The 26800-nt window shown below is 37.1% G+C and overlaps 1 protein-coding gene across 4 annotated transcripts in view; it reads right to left on the bottom strand.

Annotated features, from left to right (window-relative positions):
- Window positions 1–26800, bottom strand: part of grin2ba (glutamate receptor, ionotropic, N-methyl D-aspartate 2B, genome duplicate a) — a 58287-nt gene that overhangs the window by 4471 nt on the left and 27016 nt on the right. For all 4 annotated transcript variants that reach the window (XM_065278488.1, XM_065278489.1, XM_065278490.1 and 1 more), the window contains 13 exons: window positions 26078–26653; window positions 15115–15258; window positions 13617–13887; window positions 13265–13457; window positions 12695–12809; window positions 10244–10452; window positions 8628–8799; window positions 7289–7442; window positions 7087–7212; window positions 3684–3913; window positions 2011–2171; window positions 1406–1593; window positions 73–311 (listed from right to left, as the gene is read on the bottom strand). In XM_065278488.1, coding sequence (XP_065134560.1) covers window positions 73–311; window positions 1406–1593; window positions 2011–2171; window positions 3684–3913; window positions 7087–7212; window positions 7289–7442; window positions 8628–8799; window positions 10244–10452; window positions 12695–12809; window positions 13265–13457; window positions 13617–13887; window positions 15115–15258; window positions 26078–26629 — 2754 coding nt within the window. In that variant the 5' untranslated portion in view covers window positions 26630–26653. The remainder of the gene's footprint in view (window positions 1–72; window positions 312–1405; window positions 1594–2010; window positions 2172–3683; window positions 3914–7086; window positions 7213–7288; window positions 7443–8627; window positions 8800–10243; window positions 10453–12694; window positions 12810–13264; window positions 13458–13616; window positions 13888–15114; window positions 15259–26077; window positions 26654–26800) is intronic.

The raw sequence follows: 26800 nt of genomic DNA, 5'->3' as shown, positions 1-26800 counted from the left end.
GAGAGATGTTTCAGTTCACCTGGAAGCTTTTAGAAGATTTGACGTATGTTTATGTTTAAGGTACAGCCTTACCCTGCTGATGGCAAAGGTGAAACCTGGTTTCCCAGAAAACACACCCATGAAGCAGAAGCGCAGGTGCCAGTAGAAGGCGTGCTCTGCGATGAACGTGATAAGTGACAGAGCCATGGCGGCTCCTAACATGTAGAACACACCCGCCATGTTGTCTACATCCAGTTGGCTGCTCATCACTTCATTCTTCTCGTGGTGGCAGATCCCGGTGAGCCAGAGGGCCTCAAACTCCTCCATGTCACCTAACACACACACACATACAAATACAGTCGCAGGTTTAAATACTCATTGCTGAATTTAAGAAAAATTCGAGATATTCGGAAAATTAAGATTTTATCTGCCTTGAACAATTTATTTCACATAACGGTTATTTCGGTAAATGTAGTTATTAGTTTGTGTTGTGGACTTTATGTAAATATCTAAGTTTAAAAGTTTACATCCACCTGATCTTAATACTGCACAATTTTACCTGGACAATCGATGACAGATAGTTGTTCACAAGTCTGAGTCATTAAACTTTGCTTTTCTAGCATCTTCTGTATATTTGACCTTTGTACATCAATGGTTGTGTGATTAGATCAAACTTTTTACATCTGGGACAATTGAGAGACTCGTACACAACCTTCAGAAACTATAGAGATATTCACTGATGATCAAGAATGCAACACCATAAATTTAAAAGTCTCTCAGTTGTCTTCAGTGTAGAAAGATTCATATCATCACACAGTCATTGATGGACAGAAATCAAATATACAGAAGATGCTGGAAAGGCAAAGAATGTCACATCAGGGATTTTTCTCAAGATACAGTTAACAGTTAAGTGAATTTAATTGTCAAGAAGAAGCTGTTCTGTATAATCATCATCAGCATGGGATTTTGGATGCTGGGAAGGAGTTTTTTTAAAACTTTGCTGTCTTAAGACTGTCCTAAATTGTGCATCCTCATTTCTTCGCTCCTCTTGTCTGTGACCTGGAAACCAAATCAGATTCCTTCATCATAAAGAACATGTTGGCTAACTTAAGGAATCACGAGGAGGCCCTGAGGACAGATGAGAGGCTAACAAGGACCCTGCATTCTTTCCTCCTTTCTAGTCGGTTGGAGCTAAGACACAATTAAAGAAAGCTAAGAAAGGAAATGAGGATACACAATTTCTGATATCAGCAGCACTTATATACATTACAAGCTTATAAAAGAGCAAAACCAAATTCACATGAAACTAATGAAAACAAATGACTCCCACTAACTTAAAGAATTAACATCATGACATCAAAAGAAAAATGATTTGTTATAGAAACTAAGAAAATGAAAGCATGTGTGCAGGTGTATGGGCTCGTACGATCTCCAAACAGCTGTAGGATGGCCAGGTCCACCTGTCTCTTCCAGCCAGAGTCTTTCTGGATGGCGATTCCGTAGCCGGTAGACGCAAACACTTTCCCAGAGCCGATAGTGACCAGCTTACAGCCCTCGTCTCTTCCGGCCATGTAGTTCAGCACTGCGGCGTCGTAAATAAACGCATCCAGCTTCCTATGATTGGAAACAGAAGACGCCACAGATTCAGAGCCAAAGCGTTGGAGAAGCTCCTCTCATATCTCTCTTCATTCACAACCTTCCTCAATGAAAATGTGAGCAGTACACTGGCTTATAATAAAGATCTTTTAAACATTAACATTTTTTTACATTTGACAGTTTTTATTTTATAAAGAAATATGTGCTTGATGTATAAAATAATTCATGATTTTGCACCACCGCCTCATAAACAGTGTGTGTCTTATAATAAAAAATAAAATAAATATTTATATATGTGTATTTATACATAATAAAAAACTGTATATAGTAGTTTTGTGAATGAGGCTTTCTTCAGTGTCCACTAAACCAAGACACACTTCAACATGAGGCTTTGAAACACCTCAGAAGTTCTGTGGAGAAAATGCTGCGTCTCACCCTGTTTTCAGACTGTACAAAGCCTCGTCTACGTTGCGCTGGTGAAATTTGATCATGTACGAGTGCATCTCTTTGTAGTTATTGCGGATGTTTCGCTCAGTGCTGCCGTTTGGTACGGTCCCGAAACGAAACGGAGGTGAGAAATCGTTGGGTCTCTGAAACTAAAGTTAAACAGACTGATGAGAATCGGCTCAAGAGAAATCAAACATCACATTAAAACAGCAGAGGGAAATAAAATCTGCATCAAACAACTGACCGTCATATTTAATAATCGCATCAGTGAATATATATTCATTTGAGCGGTGTCAATCCATTAAACTATTTAATCTAGATTAATCACTTGATAGTCGTGAGTTAACTTGTGATTAATCGCAACTTAATTTACCTTAATCTAACACTTTTCATGTTTTTAATACTCTAATCAACATAAGCATGAACAAATATGGATGCTTTATACAATTATATGTTTATTATTAGTGAAAGAGTGACAAAAATTATAAAAAAAATCCAGTTAAAGATTTTTGAAGGTTCAAAAAAATCACTGCATCCATACCTCAAAATCACAGATATTTTTAATACTGTAATTCTGTGTAGATGTCTATATATCAGGGTCGCATGTCTGTCCATGCTTTAGATCAGCATGAGGAAGATCGTTTTCATGTCTTATCTCTCTTAAAAATTATTTTCACATCAAGCAAGTTCTGCACTTTATTTTCTCATTCCTGCATGTTTTAAAACTGAAGCCAAAACGTCAGACATGCATTTGGATGGAGATGCATCTTTGTATTAGTTAAGCATTAAGGACGATACACCTCTCAGAAAACATACAAATAAAGATCATTTTAGATGTTTGATGACTATTTACTGTCTAAGGCTGTGTCTTAATTTATTCAACAACGTGCTAGGCCAAGGGTCAAACAGATATTGCACGTTGCGTTTATCGCTTGCTATTAAAATTAGTGTCGTTAAGATGAATTTACATTAATGCATTATTAACACATTCATTTTGACAATCCTAATTCATTTACAACACGTCATCTTGAAGTGATTATGGGGAAATTTCCCAGACAGGGTTTATCATAGTCCCAGACTAAAATTCATATTTGAGCTGCCTTCATTTAAAAGCACCTTGGCCTGACACATCTAAACATATACATTAGATGGTCTTAAGATGCAAACCGTTTGTTTTTTAGGTTTATTTGTAAAAACTACCTAAATGTCCTAATCTTACCAAGGCCTAGTCCTGGATTAATCTAAAGCCTTTCAGGGAAACCAACCCATAATATAACAACATAATGGACAGTAAAGTTGAAGGAGGACAGCTCGGTTCGTGTCTCCTGATTATTGTCTTTCACCTCCGGAACCAAAGTTACTCACTAGGGGCTTATAAAACTTTCCCCCAAACATCCATCTTTAAACTAATACTTATAAATCCAGTGGATCAATCCATGTCTATACGGTTTCTTATGATATGAAAAACAATTATAATATTTAGCAAAATTAAAAAGTAAACAAACTGTGATGCGAGCGCTAGATCCACATATGGCAGTGTGTCAATAATGCTGAATCTCAATGGTTCTTGCGTGCCTTGTGACGTAGCAGTCATGAGACATATGAACCACATCCCAAACAATTTGTATTGTAATATAATTATGATTTCTTTATGAAAATACCTTTTTATCGCTGAGCCCCGACACCTGGTCCACGTACTCTTCTTGAATCATGAACGCCGCCAAATTAGCCGTATAGCTGGCCAGGAAAATCACAGCAAAGAAAGCCCAAACGCTGACCATGATCTTGCTGGTGGTTCCTTTGGGGTTCTGCACAGGTACAGAGTTGTTAAAGACCAAACCCCAGAGCAACCAGATGGCCTTTCCAATAGTGAACGATGGACCTCCAGCCTCTGAGAGGACAGAGAAAATTATTTTCATTATCAATGTCAGACTACGACTCACATTTCAACATTTGTGTCCATCAAAACAGAAGAAAAAATTCAAGATGACTTTTACTCTGAAAAAAACCCACGCAATCAGGATACAAACATAATTTGGGTCATTATTCTGTTCTGACTATCATCACATTAAAGGCACAATACGGTGATTCTACGTATGAATGGCACTATGAAGGTTAGGTTGTATTTTGGTATATTTAGCCTCTGCATAATACATTTTTATAAAGTAAGCCTTGGATGAGTGCAGATCTCTTTGTATTCTTATATGATTTGAATCTGCGAACCTAAAGACATTTGTGAGCCTGGACCACAAAACCAGTGGTCAATTTTTGGAAATTGAGATTTCTACTGAGATTATCTGAAAGCTTTCATTGATGAACAGTTAGTTAGGATAGGACAATATTTGGCTGAGATACAACTATATGTGATAATCTGGAATTTGTGGTCGCAAAAAAATCATAATATTGTGAAAAGTTGTCCAAATAAAGTCCTTAGCATGGCATACACTCACACAAATAATGTAAATGTTGATATATTTACAGTAGGAAACTTACAAAATCTCTTCATGAAGCATGATCTTTACATAATATCCTAAAGATTTCTGGCATCATTTTGACCCATACAAAGTATCTTTACAAATATACCTGTCCAACTTATGACTGGTTTTGTTGTTCAGGGTCACATTTGGTATGTTTGTTTTTGGACTGATTTTTAGTGCAACAACTTCTCTGTTTGTCATGGATAAGGTAATGAAATGAAGTTTTTTAACCATTCCAGTATAATGTAAGTTCACAACATCAACAGATTGATGCGCTAAATCAGCGTCACACATATCAGCGGCAGCGAATGACATCGCAGTACACTCTTAAAAATTAAAGTGGTTAAAAGGTTCTTCACAGTGATGCCATAGAAGAACCTTTATTTTTATTATCAAAGAACCATTTCTTTAATACATTTTGATCATCTGAAAATATGCCGTAGGTTATGCTTAGCCTGATGTGCACCTCGCCAAAAATGTAACAACGTGTCGGTTCTAGGAGGACGTCAAGCGCTGTGATTGGTCCATTAGAATCCCTCCCATCAGGAAAATAAAATCTGTGTCACATTTCTTCATTGGCATTTCCACTTGCGACGGTGAAAACAAAGATGGGCCAAGTTGAGGAGTGATTTAACTCAAACTGCAACAAAAGTCGCTGTTTTACCTCCATCACTGCTCGTTTTCTCAAGTCATACACAATTCTTCTTCTTCATTTGTGAGTTTATTGGCCAAGCTGCTTCTTCTTTGGTGGTTTTATTTCTACTGTGGTTACACGCGTGGATACTGACTACTAGCGGTCTGCATGTGTAAGTGCACACAGAAGTATATATTAACTCTTTCGCCGCCCATTTTTTTAAAAAGTTGCCACCCAGCGCCAGCGTTTTTCATGATTTTCACCAAAGTTTAATGCCTTTCAGAAAATGTTCTTGTTTAAATATATAAACATACAATATACCAAATGAAAGAACAGACCCTCTGCTTTCAAAAAAAAAAAAAAAAAAACAAACGTTTAATCCTACCTTTAATAGTTCTTTTTAAATCAGCTTTTGAATATGGGTAGGTTTCTGTAAAAACATCACATTTTGAGCAAAAAGCTGAGATAATTCAATTTTTGTGACGGACTTTTCATAGAGATCCCATTCAGAGCGATCTTTAAAACAGAAACGGACATGCAGCCGCTTGCCATAGGGCAATACTTCCGGGTTTAAAAAGAAGGGCGCCACCTGGTGGATAATAGCGGTTTTGCAGAAAGCCGGAAAAACTTGTCATTGGCAGGGAAGTGTTTTCTCTTGATTGACGAGATATCTTGTCAATGGCGGCGAAAGAGTTAAAGGTGACATAGAATGATTGAACGGGGTATTTATCATTGTTCTGTGATGTGACATGTAGACAAAATGTTTTTGTTTGGGTCTGTAATGCCTTAGAAGCTTCCTAAAAACCTCTCTCAGATAGCTCTATTAGGGTGGGGGATTTTAAACAAGTGGTTTTGCACCTATTTGGCTCCCCCTACTGGCTTAACTTGCAATCTCATTACTGATTGGCTGACTTTGCTACCACTCAAAAAATGTAGCCAATTATTTTAAAGTGGAGGGGCAGTGAGATGCCTGTGATGTCATTAGCATCAGTTTTTCAGATTGGGCTGTTTTCTGGCTGACATTTCTAAAAGAGGAATTTCTATAGATGTTTAGCATGTTAAGCACTTTTTGTATGTTTGTGAATGCGGGTAGACCACCATTATTCAACAAAGACAAGGTAAAAATGGTTTTTCATTCTCTGTCCCCTTTAAAGTTTCTGTAAAACAGAGTTTCTTCAGATGATAAAGGTGCTTTAAAGAAACATTTAGACAGAAGAGGTTCTTCTATGGCATCATCAAGTTTACCGCAAGAGTGATTTGAAAGCAAACTGAAGTTTAGCAAACCTAATGAACACAAACTGTTGAGTTGATTTATATATGGAGACATCTAACCCATACTGGGAGAGGGAGACACGAGGAGACACTGTGTTGGACGTTACTACTACTACACGTGGTGCTGTGTAGATTAACAAAGTATCAGCACTTAACAGTACTGCTGTCATGATCATTTAATGTCGTCCTGATGTCGTAACGCTGTGCTGATCAATAGGCATAAATAGTAGTTGTTGCCACTCGGTTGGCTTAGGTTATAAAACTTTATTTCTTTACATCATCCATGATGATTTGTGAGTCAAGAGAAGACTTCAGAAGTCAAACACACGATGACTTCTACAGCAGAAAAAGTGGAAACTGAGGATAATGTGAACATTGACAGATGATGGAGGTACGTCCGTTAAAATTGCCAATTTCTCTGGTATCAAATATTATTTGTATGATATTTTAATGCAAAAATCTTTTAATGATTTCAATTGTTTGTTTGCGCCGATGATCAACAGGAAGCAGAAAGCCATCTGTGCCGAGATGTCCTCACAGGATCACAACATTACAGGACGTGCAGACCTCTCGATAACACAAACGATTTCCTGGAGATAGCCGTTTGTCAGAACATCAAACGTGCTCATATCTGCCAGCTTTACTGTAAATCACACCGATCAGACGGATCAGTCCGGTCACCTCGGCCGTCGGCGAGACAGAAGTTGTAGCCCACAGGACTGAAGTACTCGAACACAAACACGGCGATGGCAGAAACCAGCAGCAGCATGACAAACATCATTATCCAGACGTCAGCGCTGAACGGCTCTACAGAGAGAAACATCACACATACGGTCAGTGAAGATGCAGGAGAGGTCCAGAGAAGACCAGGAGAACATCTCACCGAGGAAAGCTGAGGGCGACACCGTGCCGTTGCTACGGGAAACCATGACACTGATGCCCGTCTCTATGAAGGGCACGGAGAAATCGATGACCTCTGACCTTTCCTCATTGATAGTCAACGATCCGACGGCCATGTGTGCGTTCTTCATCACCACCTGCAGACCCAAACACAGAGCTTTTAGGAACTTTAAGCAACAGCCTCTGGTGGATCGGCAACGGCATTCTGGCGTTGTATTGCGCATGCGCGAATTTAACTGCTACTTTGCGACGTACTACTGTAACGGTCTACTAAGGGAAAACAGCTGATTTGCCGTAGTCGCTACAACGTGAGAGATTATGTACATAAATATTATGTTTTATGGCATATGACATTGTAATTGCATCCGTTTATGATTGTACCAAAAGTCTTTTATATAATATGTATTCAAATGTTTTAAATTTAAGCTAATTTTAAAGATTTTTAAGTATTCAACATTTTCAGTATTGCTTAAATCTAGGTTTTTAGACTTATTTACATCATACAAGAGTAAAAAATCTTCTTCTGACAAAAGATTGTCATTTAATGCCAAAAGCAATCCTTCTCTTGCTTTTTTAAATGACATATTTTTGCATCTTAATAAATTAATTAATACCGCGTTGTGCTGTCCTGTTTACGTTTGCTTAGTGATTTTTACGTTCTTGGCTACGGTGGTCTGACAGCTTACTTCCGGTCGCCGTAGCCGTTCCATTCCCAGCTGTTGCTTAAAGTCCCTATTGTTTAAATGACTGCTACACCATCAATCCCTCTTACACCAGAACCCTGCTGTCAGCAAATGAATGACGCCACTTTCCTGCTGATTTACTTTAATGATGTAATGATCTCCCAAACTCACATCTCTCACAACATTCAAAAAACATCTGGAACAACTAATCATCTGTCTCCAGGTCATCATGTGTCTCTAATGATGGGGAAACTTTGAAAGCTGAAAGGACTTCTCATGTTATTGCTTTCCTATGATGATAAATCACTCTGTAGCATGAAAGCATCTGGTATAAATCTAGACGTAAATCAAGAAAATGTTTGGATTTTGGGAAGTTGGAGGCTCACAGTATCTGACCATTTCATTAGTTTTGTATAAAACATGCACTTAAGTACAGCTTCTTGTTAAATGAAGTCATGGAGGCTTATGAAGTGAAGTGTGCATGTGCAAAACAATCACTGATATCTACTGTCTAATATGAAAGACTAAAACAACCCCAGTCTGTAACTAAATGTTGTTTCTTTTGATTCGGGGTTAAATATCAGCTGGATGTGTTTATGTAAGACTTCAGTTGTATTTGATGTGACGTGTGTCTCGCACCTCTCCGACCATCCCGTTCCACGTGCCGTTGATCTTCTTGCCGTGTTTCCCGTTAGTGACGAGGTAAAGATCATAGGTGAACTTCACAGACTTGGCAATCTTCTTCAGAATATCAATGCAGAAACCTTTACAACAGCGCTTGATATACACAGCAGGCTCTCCTGTGTTATTACTGAAAGACAGACAGAGAGAAACCTCTTATAAATGTCATTATTTTCAGCTTTGGAGATGAATATCTGAAGGATTTTTCACACACAAATAACAGAAAATGTGTCTAGGATTTTCTGGGGATCGTTTGATTTTGGTTCGTTCACAATAAAAGTTATTTTCTGAGATCTGTATGTGCATTAACATTCAACAGTTGTCCCGTGGGCCAAAAGTTTGCCCCCGCCAGCAATAATACAGTATCTGGCCCGCACCAGTAACCGGATTATTGTTATAGCGGCTGGTTCTGAAACAGATCTGCTTGACTAAACCTTAGACGAGAGCAGACGGCTGCAGTGAGGAGAGGAGTGAATAAAGACCTCTTAAGTCAGAGTCATGTCAGGATCCTGCCAGATTCATGTTTATTATTTATATCGAGTTCAGTATGGCAGGGTTATGACAGTTTACATGTTTTGTGTAGGAAATGCGTGGTCTCAGTATTGGTTATATTGGACCACAGATATCCTGTGTCTTGTCACTTTTCCCCCGCTCCGTTGTTTGTCTTTATGATTTCATCTTTGTCACCTGTACCCCTCATTGGTTTCTTCCTATTTAAAGTCCTTGTGTTTGTTGTTCTGTGCTCATTCGTTTTGCTTTATTTCTGTGAGAAGTCTTTTGTCTTGGTCCTGTGTCATTCATGTTTAGGCAAGTATCTAGTCTTGTCAAGTGTTTTCTTTAGTCTTGTTATAAGTCATGTTTATTGTTTCAAAGTTTAGTGTCAAGTTATAGTCTTGTTAATAGTTTGGTCTAGTTAGTGTTTGTTTATCTCGTCTAAGTTTTACCCCCTCGTGGGTTTTGTCAGATAAAGTATTTTTTGTTAATAATCCGGTTCTGTCTGCACTTGGGTTCATCCTGTAAATCCTGACAAGACAATTCACCAATCTCGCAGTCCAGTCCACCACAAACGTCAGCAAAGACAGAGACTGTTCATGAAATTGAAATAGACGCAACTGAAATCCCAATAAATGCAAAAATCATTGAAGTTGAACTGTTCATTTCTGGAAAATGCTACTTAGTAAATGTTGTATAAATCTAAGTCTAGTGGTAATACATACAACTTTGTGTTGATGTTGTTGTGTGAAATATAAACAGCCCACAGTACAAATAATTCAGCACCAATAAAAAGATAATTATTTAAAATATAAAGTCATTTGAAAATAAGGGAAATTATTAACCCAACCTCCATTAATGTTGTAATGAAAACATTTTTGGTGCGATGCCAAACTAACTTGCTGACCTCAACTGTAAAGACACACGTGATGTGTCACATAATTGTAAGCGTGCACTTGGTGTTTTTCCAACATTGGCTTGATTTTGACTATAATCACCAAAACCAAGCCACTGCTGTATAAATGAAGCCGTGTGTGCATGCATGTGTGTGTGTGTGTGTGTGTGCATGTGTGTATTCTTACACAGATTTGAGTTGTTTTCTGCAGGGAACCGTGTTCCTCATGCAGGTTCCACTGAGTGGATCCACATCCTCAACGATGACAAACGGTGCCTCCTCCAGTGTAACGATAGATAGATGATCATCATCTCTGCTCTCCGCCCCGGAGTAAAGCTCGAACCGCGGCCACACGTGATACTTCATCGACAGAGAGCCGTTTTCCCACTTACCCACCTGCACACAAACACAACCATTAACGGGACAGCGACAGAGACTCACTCAAGCCTCATTATCACACTTAAAATGTATTAAGGTAAAGTCAAAACCCGGTTTACATCTAACAAACATCTGATTTAACACAACTGCTATAAACATTCAATTGAATACAAAATAATTGTTACTGAATCAATAAAGATCAGAAAATGATCTTAGGCACTAAACATGAATAAAAGCGTCATGTAAATGTGTAAACCATACACGTATAAGATATTCAGTATTTACTCAAACACAGAGGATCATCATTTATCTGGAGATAAAGATCAACTTCACAAGTCAAAATATTAAATGTTATGGAGATATATTCAATATTTACAATGAATATCCATTATTTTGTAGATGCAGGTTAAAACGCCCTTGAGATTGTTAGATCTAGATTAGTATAATCTCTTGACTTCATCAATATTTATTGCATTATATACTATTGTATTTGATCCAAAGTTGTCCTGCCTGCAATTGAAGTATTACAGTTATCTTAATATCCTTTCCTTTTAGATTCTGTTTCTTAAACAAACACGCTTTCACTCCAAACTCATCACATATCACATTTGGTCCAGTGGCGGCCGGTGACTTATTTTTTTCGAGGGCGCACAATGCGAAGTTTGTCACAACATGTATGTAGCCCATCATGTGGTCCCTTTTTTTAAATATGTGTTCTGTGTGTTGAGTGAAGCTATGTGATGTATGTTCACTAATAATTGCATATGTTTTTCATATTTATACGCACACTTGAACTTGTTCTTACGTTAGTTAATTTAGAGTGTTATACATGAGCGCTGTGTGCATGAGGTTGGCAATTAGCATAAAACACCCAAACCAGCTCCATATAAGGGCTTTCCACAGCGCAGCGCCGGTCCACAGAACATTTTAACAAAAGAGCTAGAAAAGAAACGCATGATGATATTTATTACCGGTAATATTCAGTTTTTAGGTTTTGCTGTCGCTGGAGTAAGCCATTATTGTGTGTCCACAAGAGTAACATTTAAGTATTGGAGGTGATAGCAAAGACATTTAGTTAATATGACAGAGATGCACATATGTATCCAAAATAAAACAGACAGGAGATTAATTGATTGATGTTTAGACTTCTCATTACATTTACAACATTCCAATATATCAACATTATTATATACATTATAGGGATGTAACGATTCAGTCGTGGGTCCCGTTAAAAATGCCTGTCTGAAATCGATTCTGAAACGCAAGGCTGCGATTCTTTGTTTCATGCACAGCTTGTGTGTGTACTACGACATTTGGTCAGTAGGAAGTCCTTATCAATCTAAAATCATTATGAGTCGTTTATAACGTGCATTTAAAAAAGCAACACTCGTTAAATAAAAATCATTCAAAATATTCTTTATTATCATGAAAATACCTGAAACAATCTGAAGAACAGCGATATAATAAATATTTCTGTAGACATTTCCTGGAATAGCGTTTGTAATGCTGCTTCTTCTGTGGCACAAAGGGAGTTTCTGCACAAGAGCGCCCCCTGGCGTTCGGATGTGCCGAGATTTTATCGTAATACATTAAAATTCATTCATTGAGAAAACACGCGTTTGCACAGTTAATCGTTACACCCCATAATACATAATTTTTATAGCCTAGTTTTTTATTATAGCGTAAGTGATTATTGCGTACGTGTGGTATTTGTTGTTCTTGAATTTTTTCATACATTTAAAAGACATTTTGATACGAAAGTTTTTATTGAATCATGATATGTTCGTGAAAACGTCCGGACTCAAATTCATGCTTAGTGAATGAGTGTGCAAACATAAATTGCATTCAGAAAATATAGCTGAACTAACATGACGCAAACATTCACTAGACACAGGCCAGCCAATACCATCGTGATGACAAACTCATCACACGTGATCTAAAACACACACAGTTTTCAACAGGGTTCTCTTAAGAAAATAATCCCCGAAACTGACAAAAACATCTAATGAATAAATCTGTTCATTTCAATAAACCCTCTTTGGTTTATAATTTGGCTCAAAATCTCAGGTGGAAATATTCATTTTCACCCCCGTCTTTAATTTATGGGAATATTCATCCATGACATTTCATTTTGAGTCTTTCTTCATCATTTAGAGAGTATCTTTGTTCAACTGAAATGATCAGTTAGAGTATAATGTGATGAAGAAACGTCACATTTCTTATGTAGCTGCGAATAAACACGACTCATCCCCTGACTTACTCGATCCCACTGCCGCTCTTTATCCAGCAGTATGATGACGAGTTTAGGATGCATCTGATATCCGTCCTCACTGAACGACAGATTTCGTCCTTCAAACGTGACGTTCATCAGATACCTGAGAAACACACAGACGATAGCATCAGAAGATCTCTGATCACTCATCATCAATAACACATCTGTCATCCGTCCAATCATGTGTCTGTCTCAATGATCTGTCTGTCTGTCTGAGTAATCTGTCTATCTGTCTTATCCATCCATCTGTGTTTATTGATGTTTTCATCACCTCACTGTCGAGGGTGTTTTTCTGACATATGTAACATGTTGTTATGGCAGCCACAACTGCTGCGGCTTCCAAACTCATCCTCTGTGTTGCCATGGAAACCTTCATCATGAGCGAGCGACCTCTGCGTAAAACAAGCTGTCCTATTTTCCATCTTTTTCTCCCTTGGTTTCTGACATTGAGAAACAGTGTCTCGCACATGATTTGAATGAAATATCTCATTAATAAAAATATATTCATAATTCTTTTCATTGAATAAAAAATGGAATCACTGCGAGTGCGTCTCTTACCTGAGCACTTCGTTGGAATTGCCTGATATTGGGCTCTTCTTGTCCGGAGAGCCGTGACACTCAGACTTTAGCAGCGTGTGTGGACCCCTGTCCATCATCATGGTGGAGGTCGCCGAGGCGATTACAGCCACGCCGTCTCTCACCCGCGCCTCCAGACCATAATCCCACTCGTCATAAGACACAGAGATCATACCTGCAGAGGAGAAACCATGGGATCAGCTGTAGACATACAACTGAGATCGGATGCGTTCGTAAAGAAGAGGAATCTGACATGACGCGTACAGGTGAGGCGACAGCAAACACACTTGTGTCCATGTGTTTTAACGTGAAGTCTGGACTGCCGTGAGGTTACCTGTGGGAAACTCGGGCGGTATATGATCGGCGTCGCCCGCCACCAGAGACGGCACGATCCAGGTATATCCGTAGCCCGTGAGGCCCACCGAATGCGCCACTTCAAAGATAATGTTGGCCTCTTCTTTGGTGGAGTAGAGAAGAATGACGGGACTCTGAAGTTTCTTCAGCTGATTCTGAATCTTTGCGTCTCCATCATCTACAGACATGTCCAACAGCAGAACCTCCTCCAACTCCCAGCCCACGAAACTGTTCTCGATGGTGCTGCGGATCTGCAGGTCAGAGGAGAATCAACACATCTCTCTGTACACTTAACCTTTACCCCTGCTCACATGTTTTAATATGATAATAAACCAAATGAAGATGATTTATGTATCACACCATTAAATCCACAAACTCTGAATCTATATTCATACATTGTGTTTATGGCATAGACCAGGGTTCCTCTTACCCTCGACCTTATCCTGGAGGGCCGGAGCACTACAGAGTTTAGGCCCATCGCTAATCAAACTTACCCACCTGTGATTGGCTAGTGATCATGAAGACCTTGATTAGTTTGCTCAGGTGTGTTTGATCAGGGTTGGAGCTAAAATATGCTGTGCTCCGGCCCTCCAGGGTAAGATTTGGGGAACCCTGGCATAGACCTTACAATATCAACAGTTATATAATGGTGCTTTTTTCACGTTTTGGTTTGTGTCAGGTCGGGTCAGCTCACCTCACTTTGGCGAGTTTAGTATCACTTTGCAGTGGGAGGGATTATAGGCGTGTCGTTATATTTGCACTGTCTACTGCTGTGACATCATACAAGTGAGAGCGTCGTCATACATTCCAATTCTTTTATTTATCAGTCCACCACAAAATTGACCAACACATATAGATGTTTACACATCGCGTTTATCACTAACGTTACCTCTGTCTCACATGACAGTTTCTGTTTAAACACGCGCTCCGCTGAGCCTCATTTAAGTTGAGTTTGGGAACTTATAGCAGAGCACAGATGACAACAAGGTAAAGCTAACATTATAGCGATGACGCTGGTAGTGATGATTCTATCAGTGATCCAGTGTGTTTTTGCGTCACGTTTGGTATCAGCTCGGGTCGCTTGGAATCCCAACCGAGGTGGTACTAAAAAAGTTTCAGGTACTACGTACTGCACCCACTGGGAAAGCTCCCAAAATTAAGCTGACCCGACCCAAACTAAACCAAACTGTGGGGTACTATGCAGAGGAAAAGCACCATAAGAAGACTCTTTGCACGGTTTGGATGCGAAGGTGATCTTTTTCAAATACCTACATTAGCTGTCTACATAGAAAGCAGCTGCAAACTGAAACCGTTCACTAGCTGTGTGTTTCTTTTTAGCTTTTCTGAGCTGGCAAACACGCCAGAAACCTCAAATGCAAAAAAAATAAAAAAAATTGAACATTTTATCTGATGTCCCCTTTAAAGCTCTGTTTGCATACTTTGCATATAGAAACAGTCTGTGTGTGTGTGTGTGTTACCTTGGTAACAAAGTCCTGGTAACCAGGGTAATAAGTGGTAACTATGGAGAAGATGTACCAATCATATTCCTCCATGATGTTGAGCATTACAGACGCCTGCTGCTCAATGGACGGGCCGAACTGAAAGAACATTGAGCTGTCGTCCTGCACACACAAACAGATATTTATTCAAACATTAACCATTGATAATAATATGACAATTTTTACATATTCACAATAAAAGAATATGTAAGTGCAGTGCTGTCTAAAGAGAATGACATGAATAAATGATCTGTGTCTGTACTGAAACTCACTGTCAGGGCTTTCTGCAGACTCACAATCTCTCTCACATGAAGCATTTTTATAACGCGTTGCTCATGTGCGACCTGCAGATTTGGATTTCTCTCTTTGTGAATTTTTTATATGGGGAAACGCTGCGTCCTAACAGCACAATGCGTCTTCACATCCCATCCAACAGCGTATTCAACACATATCTATTGCGGAAAATTACATCTTCATGCTGAAAGTTTATTATTTGCATCCATTTTAAAGTTTTGACAGTTTAAACACAGCAGCCTGTCATCAGTGCACGTGTAGAGTGATCTCTCGCATGTCTTAAAGCTACAGTAACCTAATTCATCTCTGAATAAAATCACTCTCTGCTCTTGACTGAAGAACTGTTAAGTACTTTATATGAATGCGTGTATACAGGGCCGGCTCTGTAAATCTGGGGACCTTAAGCAGGATCATTTTTGGTGCCCTGCCTTGTAGTGAATAATGGAGTATTTCCACCGCAAACCAGCAACTGTATACAATCTAATCCTTACACATTTCATCTGTACCTCTTTTAACATGATTGCATACCATTATTTTACTGCTTATAGAAGTACACTCACTGAAACAGTAAAAGTAAAGATTACAGAGTTTGCCAAATTTCTAGATCTACTTTATTACTGTCTGAATACCTTTAAAACAGTAATACATTCTTTACTCAAATTTACCACAAATCCATTTTGCGTTTGATGTCTTGTATCGATCATCATTCAATAATATTTCAGAGAGGACACAGTGTTTTCTTTAGGTTTAAATGGTCTGGGCGATATTTTATATTTTATTTAATTTTATGATTTAGTGTGTCAAAGCAGTCATGACCAAAAAAAAACGACAAATGACATAATTTGTGATTGTTACTGTAAATGATAAAACTAAGCTTTATATACAATTCCTTAAATGTTAATTTATAACCAGATAAACGCTGAAAGGAATGATTTTATAGACAATACGCTTTATTATTTTACACAGAAATACCTGCTTGCTTACTTTGACAATCTCTGTATTCACTTTAGGTAAAGAAACACCTGATGATTATTTTATTATTTATTTCAGGAATTTATTTTCAATCATTTGAAGCTGAACAACGACTATATATACAGACTGTTAAGTGTTTTATTTTCATTACGTTTAACAGACATAAGCCTTTTTTAAATGCATATTGTATATCTCTTTGCAGAAGAAATGTTTGTTGTGCTTATTTATTTGATTCTCTATTAAAACAATAATATATTTAATTACTGCAAGTAATATAACAAAGGCAACATCTGTGGTTGTTAACAGTGTTAACAGTTACAGTCATCAAAGAGCTCAAATATCAGCTTGAAAAATCGGTATTGGCCCATCATGAAGACAACAAATCGGTACTCTGTATCGGTTGCAAAAATCCTGATAGGAGTATCCCTAATTCCTGGGTCAGAAGATAGATTATACCCATTTTAGTGGGTTGCAAAATGAAAACTTTGTGAACCCCTGCAGTAGATTATATGATAACAGATGTTGATCCTTCATCTTTCAGATCATTTCCTGTTAGAGAAACAACACCTCTGTCTGATCACAGTCAAATTACTGTTTATCTTAAAAAGACAGAAAATAACATCATAGCCCAATAAACATGAGAACAACATGAGAAAACCATACAGATGAGCTAAAACACTGGTGTAGGATGAATCTCACTCTTTCAGTTAGAGATATTTAAATATCAGATTCTGGAAATGAGATTTAAATGTTGGTGTATCCGTCGGGTCGAGAAGAAGATCATTCTAAGCAGATAGTGGAGGAACACAGAGGGAATTTTTAACGGGTGCGGAATAGAACCCTGCGGGAGCGGGACGAGAAAACAGTCCTGCGCAGACCTCTAGTATGAGTGTGTGTGTGCATGTGCGTGTGTGCGTGTTTAACAGATTGTGGCATCTTCACAGCAGGTGGCTTGGCACAGATCTCAGTGTAATTGACTGAGCAGAAATCACACACTCTCATTCAGCTGTTACATCTCTCTCTCTCTCTCTCTCTCTCTCTCTCTCTCTCTCTCTCTCTCTCTCTCTCTCTCTCTCTCTCAATTAAATTTAAAGGAACATTATTGGCATGATTGTGTGTATTTGTGATGTTTTAGCCATAGACTGTAAAAAATATGTACGTAGTGTATATGATGTCACCCATTGGTTTGTGAAGAGCATTTTTGAAGGTTAAAGTAGGCGGTGCCTGCCATTGACTGCCATTACTTCACTATAGAAGCATTATCTCACTATAATAACATTACCCCGCTATAATAACATTACCTCGGTATAATAACATTACCCCGCTGTAATAACATTACCTCACTATAATAACATTACCTCACTATAATAACATTACCTCGCTATAATAACATTACCTCGCTATAATAACATTACCTCGCTATAATAACATTACCCCGCTATAATAACATTTTTTTTTTTTTTTTCGTTTATTTTAGTAGGGACAGATACAAAGAAGAGACATAAATACACTGTAAACAGTCATTTGATGTATGTATCATAGTGTTTTTAGCCGAAGCTAGTTTACAACACTTGTCCCTAGAGGGGCTTTTAGTTAAAAAAGAAGAGAAAAAAAAAAAATAAAGAGAAAAGAAAAAAAAGAAATACAGAACAACATTATTAAAAGTGAAGTAAGAACCAGTTTAAATTAAATACAAAACGAGCAGTATAAATACTAAATATGAGAGCAGTTTTGTTCCTGAATTAGCCACAATTTAGTATGTTTTTTAAAAGTGAAAAACGTTGGAATACATTTCAAGTGGCCTGGCAGAGAATTCCATAATTTCACCCCTTTTATTGAAAAGGCAGTTTGGGCAAATGATGTTCTACGGTAAGGGATAATGCAATTGCCATTTAATGCTGCTCGGGTGGATCTAGTGCAATTTTGCAATTTTGTTATTAGTTTGCAAAGAGGTGGGGGAGCAGTGTTATTTAGGCATTTAAAAACAAATTTAATAAAATGCAAAGAGATAAAATTATCAAAACTTAAAAGCTTATATTTGCTCAAAATTTTGCAATGATGGTACCTTATTCTCTTCTTGTCCAGGATTTTCAATGCTCGATTATAAAGACACTCTATAGAATTAACTGATGACTGGTGAGCTTGGGACCATGTAGTCAAGCCATATGATATATGTGAAAAAATCATAGAGTTTATAAAAATAAAAGCACAATCAAGAGTCAAGCAATTTCGTATCATCCTAAAACAGCCCAAGTTTGCCCTAATGGTTTTACTAATTTTCTTGATATGACTTTTAAAATTCAGTTGATAGTCTATAATTATTCCCAGGTACTTCACTTCAGATACTTGCTCAATAAGCTCCCCATTAATTTGTACATTCAATAGTTGTGTTACAGGTCGTTTTTTAATAGAAAAGCAGACAGAGTTTGTTTTTTTAGCATTTAAAACTAAACAAGATGAGGCCAGCCAAGATGATATTTTGTCTAAGTTGGCATTCAATTTATCAGCCACAATATTAAAAGTATTACCAGATGCATACACCACTGTGTCATATAGATACACACAACATTACCCCGCTATAATAACATTACCCCACTATAATAACATTACCTCACTATAATAACAATACCTCACTATAATAACATTACCTCACTATAATAACATTACCCCGCTACAATAACATTACCTCACTATAATAACATTACCCCACTATAATAACATTACCCCACTATAATAACATTACCTCGCTATAATAACATTACCCCGCTATAATAACATTACCTCACTATAATAACATTACCTCACTACAATAAAATTACCCCACTATAACAACATTACCTCACTATAATAACATTACCTCACTATAATAACATTACCCCAATATCATGACATTACCCCACTAAAATAACATTACCCCACTATAATAACATTACCTCGCTATAATAACATTAGCTCGCTATAATAACATTACCCCGCTATAATAACATTACCTCGCCATAATAACATTACCTCACTATAATAACATTACCTCACTATAATAACATTACCTCGCTATAATAACATTACCTCACTATAATAACATTACCCCACTATAATAACATTACCTCTCTATAATTACATTACCTCACTATAATAACATTACCTCACTATAATAACATTACCCCACTATAATAACATTACCTCGCTATAATAACATTACCTCGCTATAATAACATTACCCCGCTATAATAACATTACCTCGCTATAATAACATTACCTCGCCATAATAACATTACCTCACTATAATAACATTACCCCACTATAATAACATTACCTCTCTATAATTACATTACCTCACTATAATAACATTACCTCACTATAATAACATTACCCCGCTATAATAACATTACCTCGCCATAATAACATTACCTCACTATAATAACATTACCTCACTATAATAACATTACCTCGCTATAATAACATTACCTCACTATAATAACATTACCCCACTATAATAACATTACCTCTCTATAATTACATTACCTCACTATAATAACATTACCTCACTATAATAACATTACCCCACTATAATAACATTACCTCGCTATAATAACATTACCTCGCTATAATAACATTACCCCGCTATAATAACATTACCTCGCTATAATAACATTACCTCGCCATAATAACATTACCTCACTATAATAACATTACCCCACTATAATAACATTACCTCTCTATAATTACATTACCTCACTATAATAACATTACCTCACTATAATAACATTACCTCGCTATAATAACATTACCTCGCTATAATAACATTACCCCGCTATAATAACATTACCTCGCTATAATAACATTACCTCGCCATAATAACATTACCTCACTATAATAACATTACCCCACTATAATAACATTACCTCTCTATAATTACATTACCTCACTATAATAACATTACCCCACTATAATAACATTACCCCACTATAATAACATTACCTCGCCATAATAACATTACCTCACTATAATAACATTACCTCGCTATAATAACATTACCTCGCCATAATAACATTACCTCACTATAATAACATTACCCCACTATAATAACATTACCTCTCTATAATTACATTACCTCACTATAATAACATTACCTCACTATAATAACATTACCCCACTATAATAACATTACCTCGCTATAATAACATTACCTCGCTATAATAACATTACCCCGCTATAATAACATTACCTCGCCATAATAACATTACCTCACTATAATAACATTACCTCACTATAATAACATTACCCCGCTATAATAACATTACCTCGCCATAATAACATTACCTCACTATAATAACATTACCTCACTATAATAACATTACCTCGCTATAATAACATTACCTCACTATAATAACATTACCCCACTATAATAACATTACCTCTCTATAATTACATTACCTCACTATAATAACATTACCTCACTATAATAACATTACCCCACTATAATAACATTACCTCACTATAATAACATTACCCCGCTATAATAACATTACCCCGCTATAATAACATTACCTCACTATAATAACATTACCTCACTATAATAACATTACCTCACTATAATATGATTACCTCACTATAATAACAATACCTCACTATAATAACATTACCTCACTATAATAACATTACCCCGCTACAATAACATTACCTCACTATAATAACATTACCTCACTATAATAACATTACCTCACTATAATAACATTACCCCACTATAATAACATTACCCCACTATAATAACATTACCTCGCTATAATAACATTACCCCGCTATAATAACATTACCTCACTATAATAACATTACCTCACTACAATAAAATTACCCCACTATAACAACATTACCTCACTATAATAACATTACCTCACTATAATAACATTACCTCACTATAATAACATTACCCCAATATCATGACATTACCCCACTAAAATAACATTACCCCACTAAAATAACATTACCTCGCTATAATAACATTACCCCGCTATAATAACATTACCTCGCCATAATAACATTACCTCACTATAATAACATTACCTCACTATAATAACATTACCTCGCTATAATAACATTACCTCACTATAATAACATTACCTCGCTATAATTACATTACCTTGCTATAATAACATTACCCCACTATAATAACATAACCTCGCAATAATTACATTACCTCACTATAATAACATTACCTCGCTATAATAACATTACCCCGCTATAATAACATTACCTCACTATAAAAACATTACCCCACTATAATAACATTACCTCGCTATAATAACATTACCTCACTACAATAAAATTACCCCACTATAACAACATTACCTCACTATAATAACATTACCTCACTATAATAACATTACCTCACTATAATAACATTACCCCAATATCATGACATTACCCCACTAAAATAACATTACCCCACTATAATAACATTACCTCGCTATAATAACATTACCTCGCTATAATAACATTACCCCGCTATAATAACATTACCTCGCCATAATAACATTACCTCACTATAATAACATTACCTCACTATAATAACATTACCCCACTATAATAACATTACCTCGCTATAATAACATTACCTCACTACAATAACATTACCCCACTATAATAACATTACCTCGCTATAATAACATTACCCCACTATAATAACATTACCCCGCTATAATAACATTACCCCGCTATAATAACATTACCTCACTATAATAACATTACCTCGCTATAATTACATTACCTCACTATAATAACATTACCCCACTATAATAACATAACCTCGCAATAATTACATCACCTCGCTATAATAACATTACCCCACTATAATAACATTACCCCGCTATAATAACATTACCCCGCTATAATAACATTACCTCACTATAATAACATTACCTCGCTATAATTACATTACCTCGCTATAATAACATTACCCCACTATAATAACATAACCTCGCAATAATTACATTACCTCACTATAATAACATTACCTCGCTATAATAACATTACCCCGCTATAATAACATTACCTCACTATAATAACATTACCTCACTATAATAACATTACCTCGCTATAATAACATTACCCCGCTGTAATAACATTACCTCGCTATAATAACATTACCCCACTATAATAACATTACCTCGTTATAATAACATTACCTCACTACAATAACATTACCCCACTATAATAACATTACCCCGCTATAATAACATTACCCCACTATAATAACATTACCCCGCTATAATAACATTACCCCGCTATAATAACATTACCTCACTATAATAACATTACCTCTCTATAATTACATTACCTCACTATAATAACATTACCTCACTATAATAACATTACCTCTCTATAATTACATTACCTCACTATAATAACATTACCTCACTATAATAACATTACCTCGCTATAATAACATTACCCCGCTGTAATAACATTACCTCGCTATAATAACATTACCCCACTATAATAACATTACCTCGCTATAATAACATTACCTCACTACAATAACATTACCCCACTATAATAACATTACCCCGCTATAATAACATTACCCCACTATAATAACATTACCCCGCTATAATAACATTACACCGCTATAATAACATTACCTCGCTATAATTACATTACCTCGCTATAATAACATTACCCCACTATAATAACATAACCTCGCAATAATTACATTACCTCACTATAATAACATTACCTCGCTATAATAACATTACCTCGCTATAATAACATTACCCCACTATAATAACATAACCTCGCAATAATTACATTACCTCACTATAATAACATTACCTCGCTATAATAACATTACCCCACTATAATAACATAACCTCGCAATAATTACATTACCTCACTATAATAACATTACCTCACTATAATAACATTAACTCACTATAATAACATTACCTCACTATAATAACATTACCTCTCTATAATTACATTACCTCACTATAATAACATTACCTCACTATAATAACATTACCTCGCTATAATAACATTACCCCGCTGTAATAACATTACCTCGCTATAATAACATTACCCCACTATTATAACATTACCTCGCTATAATAACATTACCTCACTACAATAACATTACCCCACTATAATAACATTACCCCGCTATAATAACATTACCCCACTATAATAACATTACCCCGCTATAATAACATTACCCCGCTATAATAACATTACCTCACTATAATAACATTACCTCGCTATAATTACATTACCTCGCTATAATAACATTACCCCACTATAATAACATAACCTCGCAATAATTACATTACCTCGCCATAATAACATTACCTCGCTATAATAACATTACCCCGCTGTAATAACATTACCTCGCTATAATAACATTACCCCGCTATAATAACATTACCTCACTATAAAAACATTACCCCACTATAATAACATTACCTCGCTATAATAACATTACCTCACTACAATAAAATTACCCCACTATAACAACATTACCTCACTATAATAACATTACCTCACTATAATAACATTACCTCACTATAATAACATTACCCCAATATCATGACATTACCCCACTAAAATAACATTACCCCACTATAATAACATTACCTCGCTATAATAACATTACTTCGCTATAATAACATTACCCCGCTATAATAACATTACCTCGCCATAATAACATTACCTCACTATAATAACATTACCTCACTATAATAACATTACCCCACTATAATAACATTACCTCGCTATAATAACATTACCTCACTACAATAACATTACCCCACTATAATAACATTACCTCGCTATAATAACATTGCCCCACTATAATAACATTACCCCGCTATAATAACATTACCCCGCTATAATAACATTACCTCGCTATAATTACGTTACCTCGCTATAATAACATTACCCCACTATAATAACATAACCTCGCAATAATTACATTACCTCACTATAATAACATTACCTCACTATAATAACATTACCCCGCTATAATAACATTACCTCACTATAATAACATTACCTCGCTATAATAACATTACCCCGCTGTAATAACATTACCTCGCTATAATAACATTACCCCGCTATAATAACATTACCTCACTATAAAAACATTACCTCACTACAATAACATTACCCCACTATAATAACATTACCCCACTATAATAATATTACCTCGCTATAATAACATTACCTCGCTATAATAACATTACCCCGCTGTAATAACATTACCCCACTATAATAACATTACCTCACTATAATAACATTACCTCGCTATAATAACATTACCTCACTATAATAACATTACCTCGCTATAATAACATTACCTCACTATAAAAACATTACCTCACTACAATAACATTACCCCACTATAATAACATTACCCCACTATAATAATATTACCTCGCTATAATAACATTACCTCGCTATAATAACATTACCCCGCTGTAATAACATTACCCCACTATAATAACATTACCTCACTATAATAACATTACCTCGCTATAATAACATTACCTCACTATAATAACATTACCTCGCTATAATAACATTACCCCGCTATAATAACATTACCCCACTATAATAACATTACCCCGCTATAATAACATTACCCCGCTATGAAAAAATCAGTATGTTGCAATACTTTCTTTTTATATGCAAATGATTTGTGAAAGAGAGACAGAGAAGAAGCCCTAAATATGTGTCCTAGTTCTTTGATATTTTAAAGGGGCCACACATGATAGACTGTCACTTTATCTAAACCAGGCCAGAAACAGAGAGGCAGGCAGGGAAAGAGGCAGAAACAGGTGAGTCTCTCTGTCTCTCTCTCTCTCTCTCTCTCTCTCAGAGCTGAATGTCACAGACTGATGGTTGTCACTTCCACACTTCCAGATGTGTAAAAAGTCTGGACTCATGACTATCTGGTCTAAGTGAATCCATGTTGACCTGACAGCAGAACAGCAATCATCCTCCCCTGACCCCTTGAAACGCTGTCTGCTCAACAGTGTCTCCTGAAGGTCCCCTGAGGTCTTTAATCACCACACCTCACCTAAAACACAGCTTCAGATGACTCTGACTGAACCAACACACACAACATCCATCCAACATTTCTATTGTCAAAACACTAGCCAACAGTTGCAAGGTTAGGATTCTGCCTTGGTACTTAACCAGTTAGACTTCTGTGGTCAACCAGTTATGCTGGCCTAAAAATGTCTGCTGACCTCAGTTGGCCTTTCAGCAGGGAAGTGAATACAGTGAGTCGTTTCCTTCTGTAAACCGAAGACCACTAAAACTTCATCTGACATTGTAAAGGTTATGTGTGCGGTTTGCCTCTGGACATCTCGGCGTGGGCTGAGCAGCGGTTTTCAGCTCCACAGTGGCAAGTTTGCGAAGAGCGAGACAAACACTTGAGTGATTTCACAGCCGTTTAAACCGCATGCCCTCAGAGCGTGGGCGCATCTCTGACTCACTGCATTTCCGATGAGGACTAGATGATTTTCGCTCAGTGTCTGCCTTTTCCACAGCTCATCATCCTCTCTGATTGCCGAACACACTCAAACCCCACACACTTTCCCATCATGCCCTTTCAGAGAGCCACAATCTGCTCTCCCATTAAGCTCCCTGAAAAGCAAACAAAGATCAGTAATAGCCTCACCTTAGCAGCCATGATCATGGAGGACCCTCCCTTTATGCCCAATATCGGGATGTGCGTTTGTGCAGAAATGAAGTCCAGGATCTGCGCTATGGCCTCCTGGTCGGTGTCGTCTCCAAACACGACGCCCTGCAGCCAGTGCTCGGTCATCAAATCGCAAATGCTCTTGATGATGCTTTTCGGGTCTGTCTCATTCATAGTGAGCATCTCCACGTTGGGCGCCAGGGGCATGTGAGTAAAATCATCTTTGTCACGGGTCCCGGCGAGCGCCACCTCGCTGGAGTTGCCCACCAACACCACGGCGATGCTCAGGCCCTGCAGCAGCTTCGGTAGCGGCGGATACTGCGCTACGGACGAGGGGATGTAATGAGCCCCGCCCCCACCTCCTCGGTCCCGTCGTGACTGGCAGGCCAGCGGCAGCAGCAATAGGCACACGAGGAAGAGCTGGTACAACGAGGGGCTGGGCAAGTGGCGCGAGGGTGGGGCCATTAGATAAAACCACACCCGCTTTTCCTGAGAGGGTGGTGCTAAGCCACGGTAAGCACAAAGAGACATGATGCAAAAGAGAAAGACAGAAACCTGCAAAAGACAGAAATGACAACATTACAATATATTATTTTAGATAGTTTACTACTATTGGCACTATGACATGATAAAACTGTTCTTTCCTGTCTTTCACTGTTCTCTTTTATCGTTTGTGGATGCCCATCAGAGGCCTTTCACCAG

Source organism: Paramisgurnus dabryanus, chromosome 3 (genome assembly GCF_030506205.2).
Source record: "Paramisgurnus dabryanus chromosome 3, PD_genome_1.1, whole genome shotgun sequence".
In the NCBI taxonomy this organism is placed as follows: domain Eukaryota; kingdom Metazoa; phylum Chordata; class Actinopteri; order Cypriniformes; family Cobitidae; genus Paramisgurnus; species Paramisgurnus dabryanus.
The sequence above is the reverse complement of the archived record's forward strand: the minus strand, read 5'-3'. Positions and strand labels throughout refer to the sequence as shown.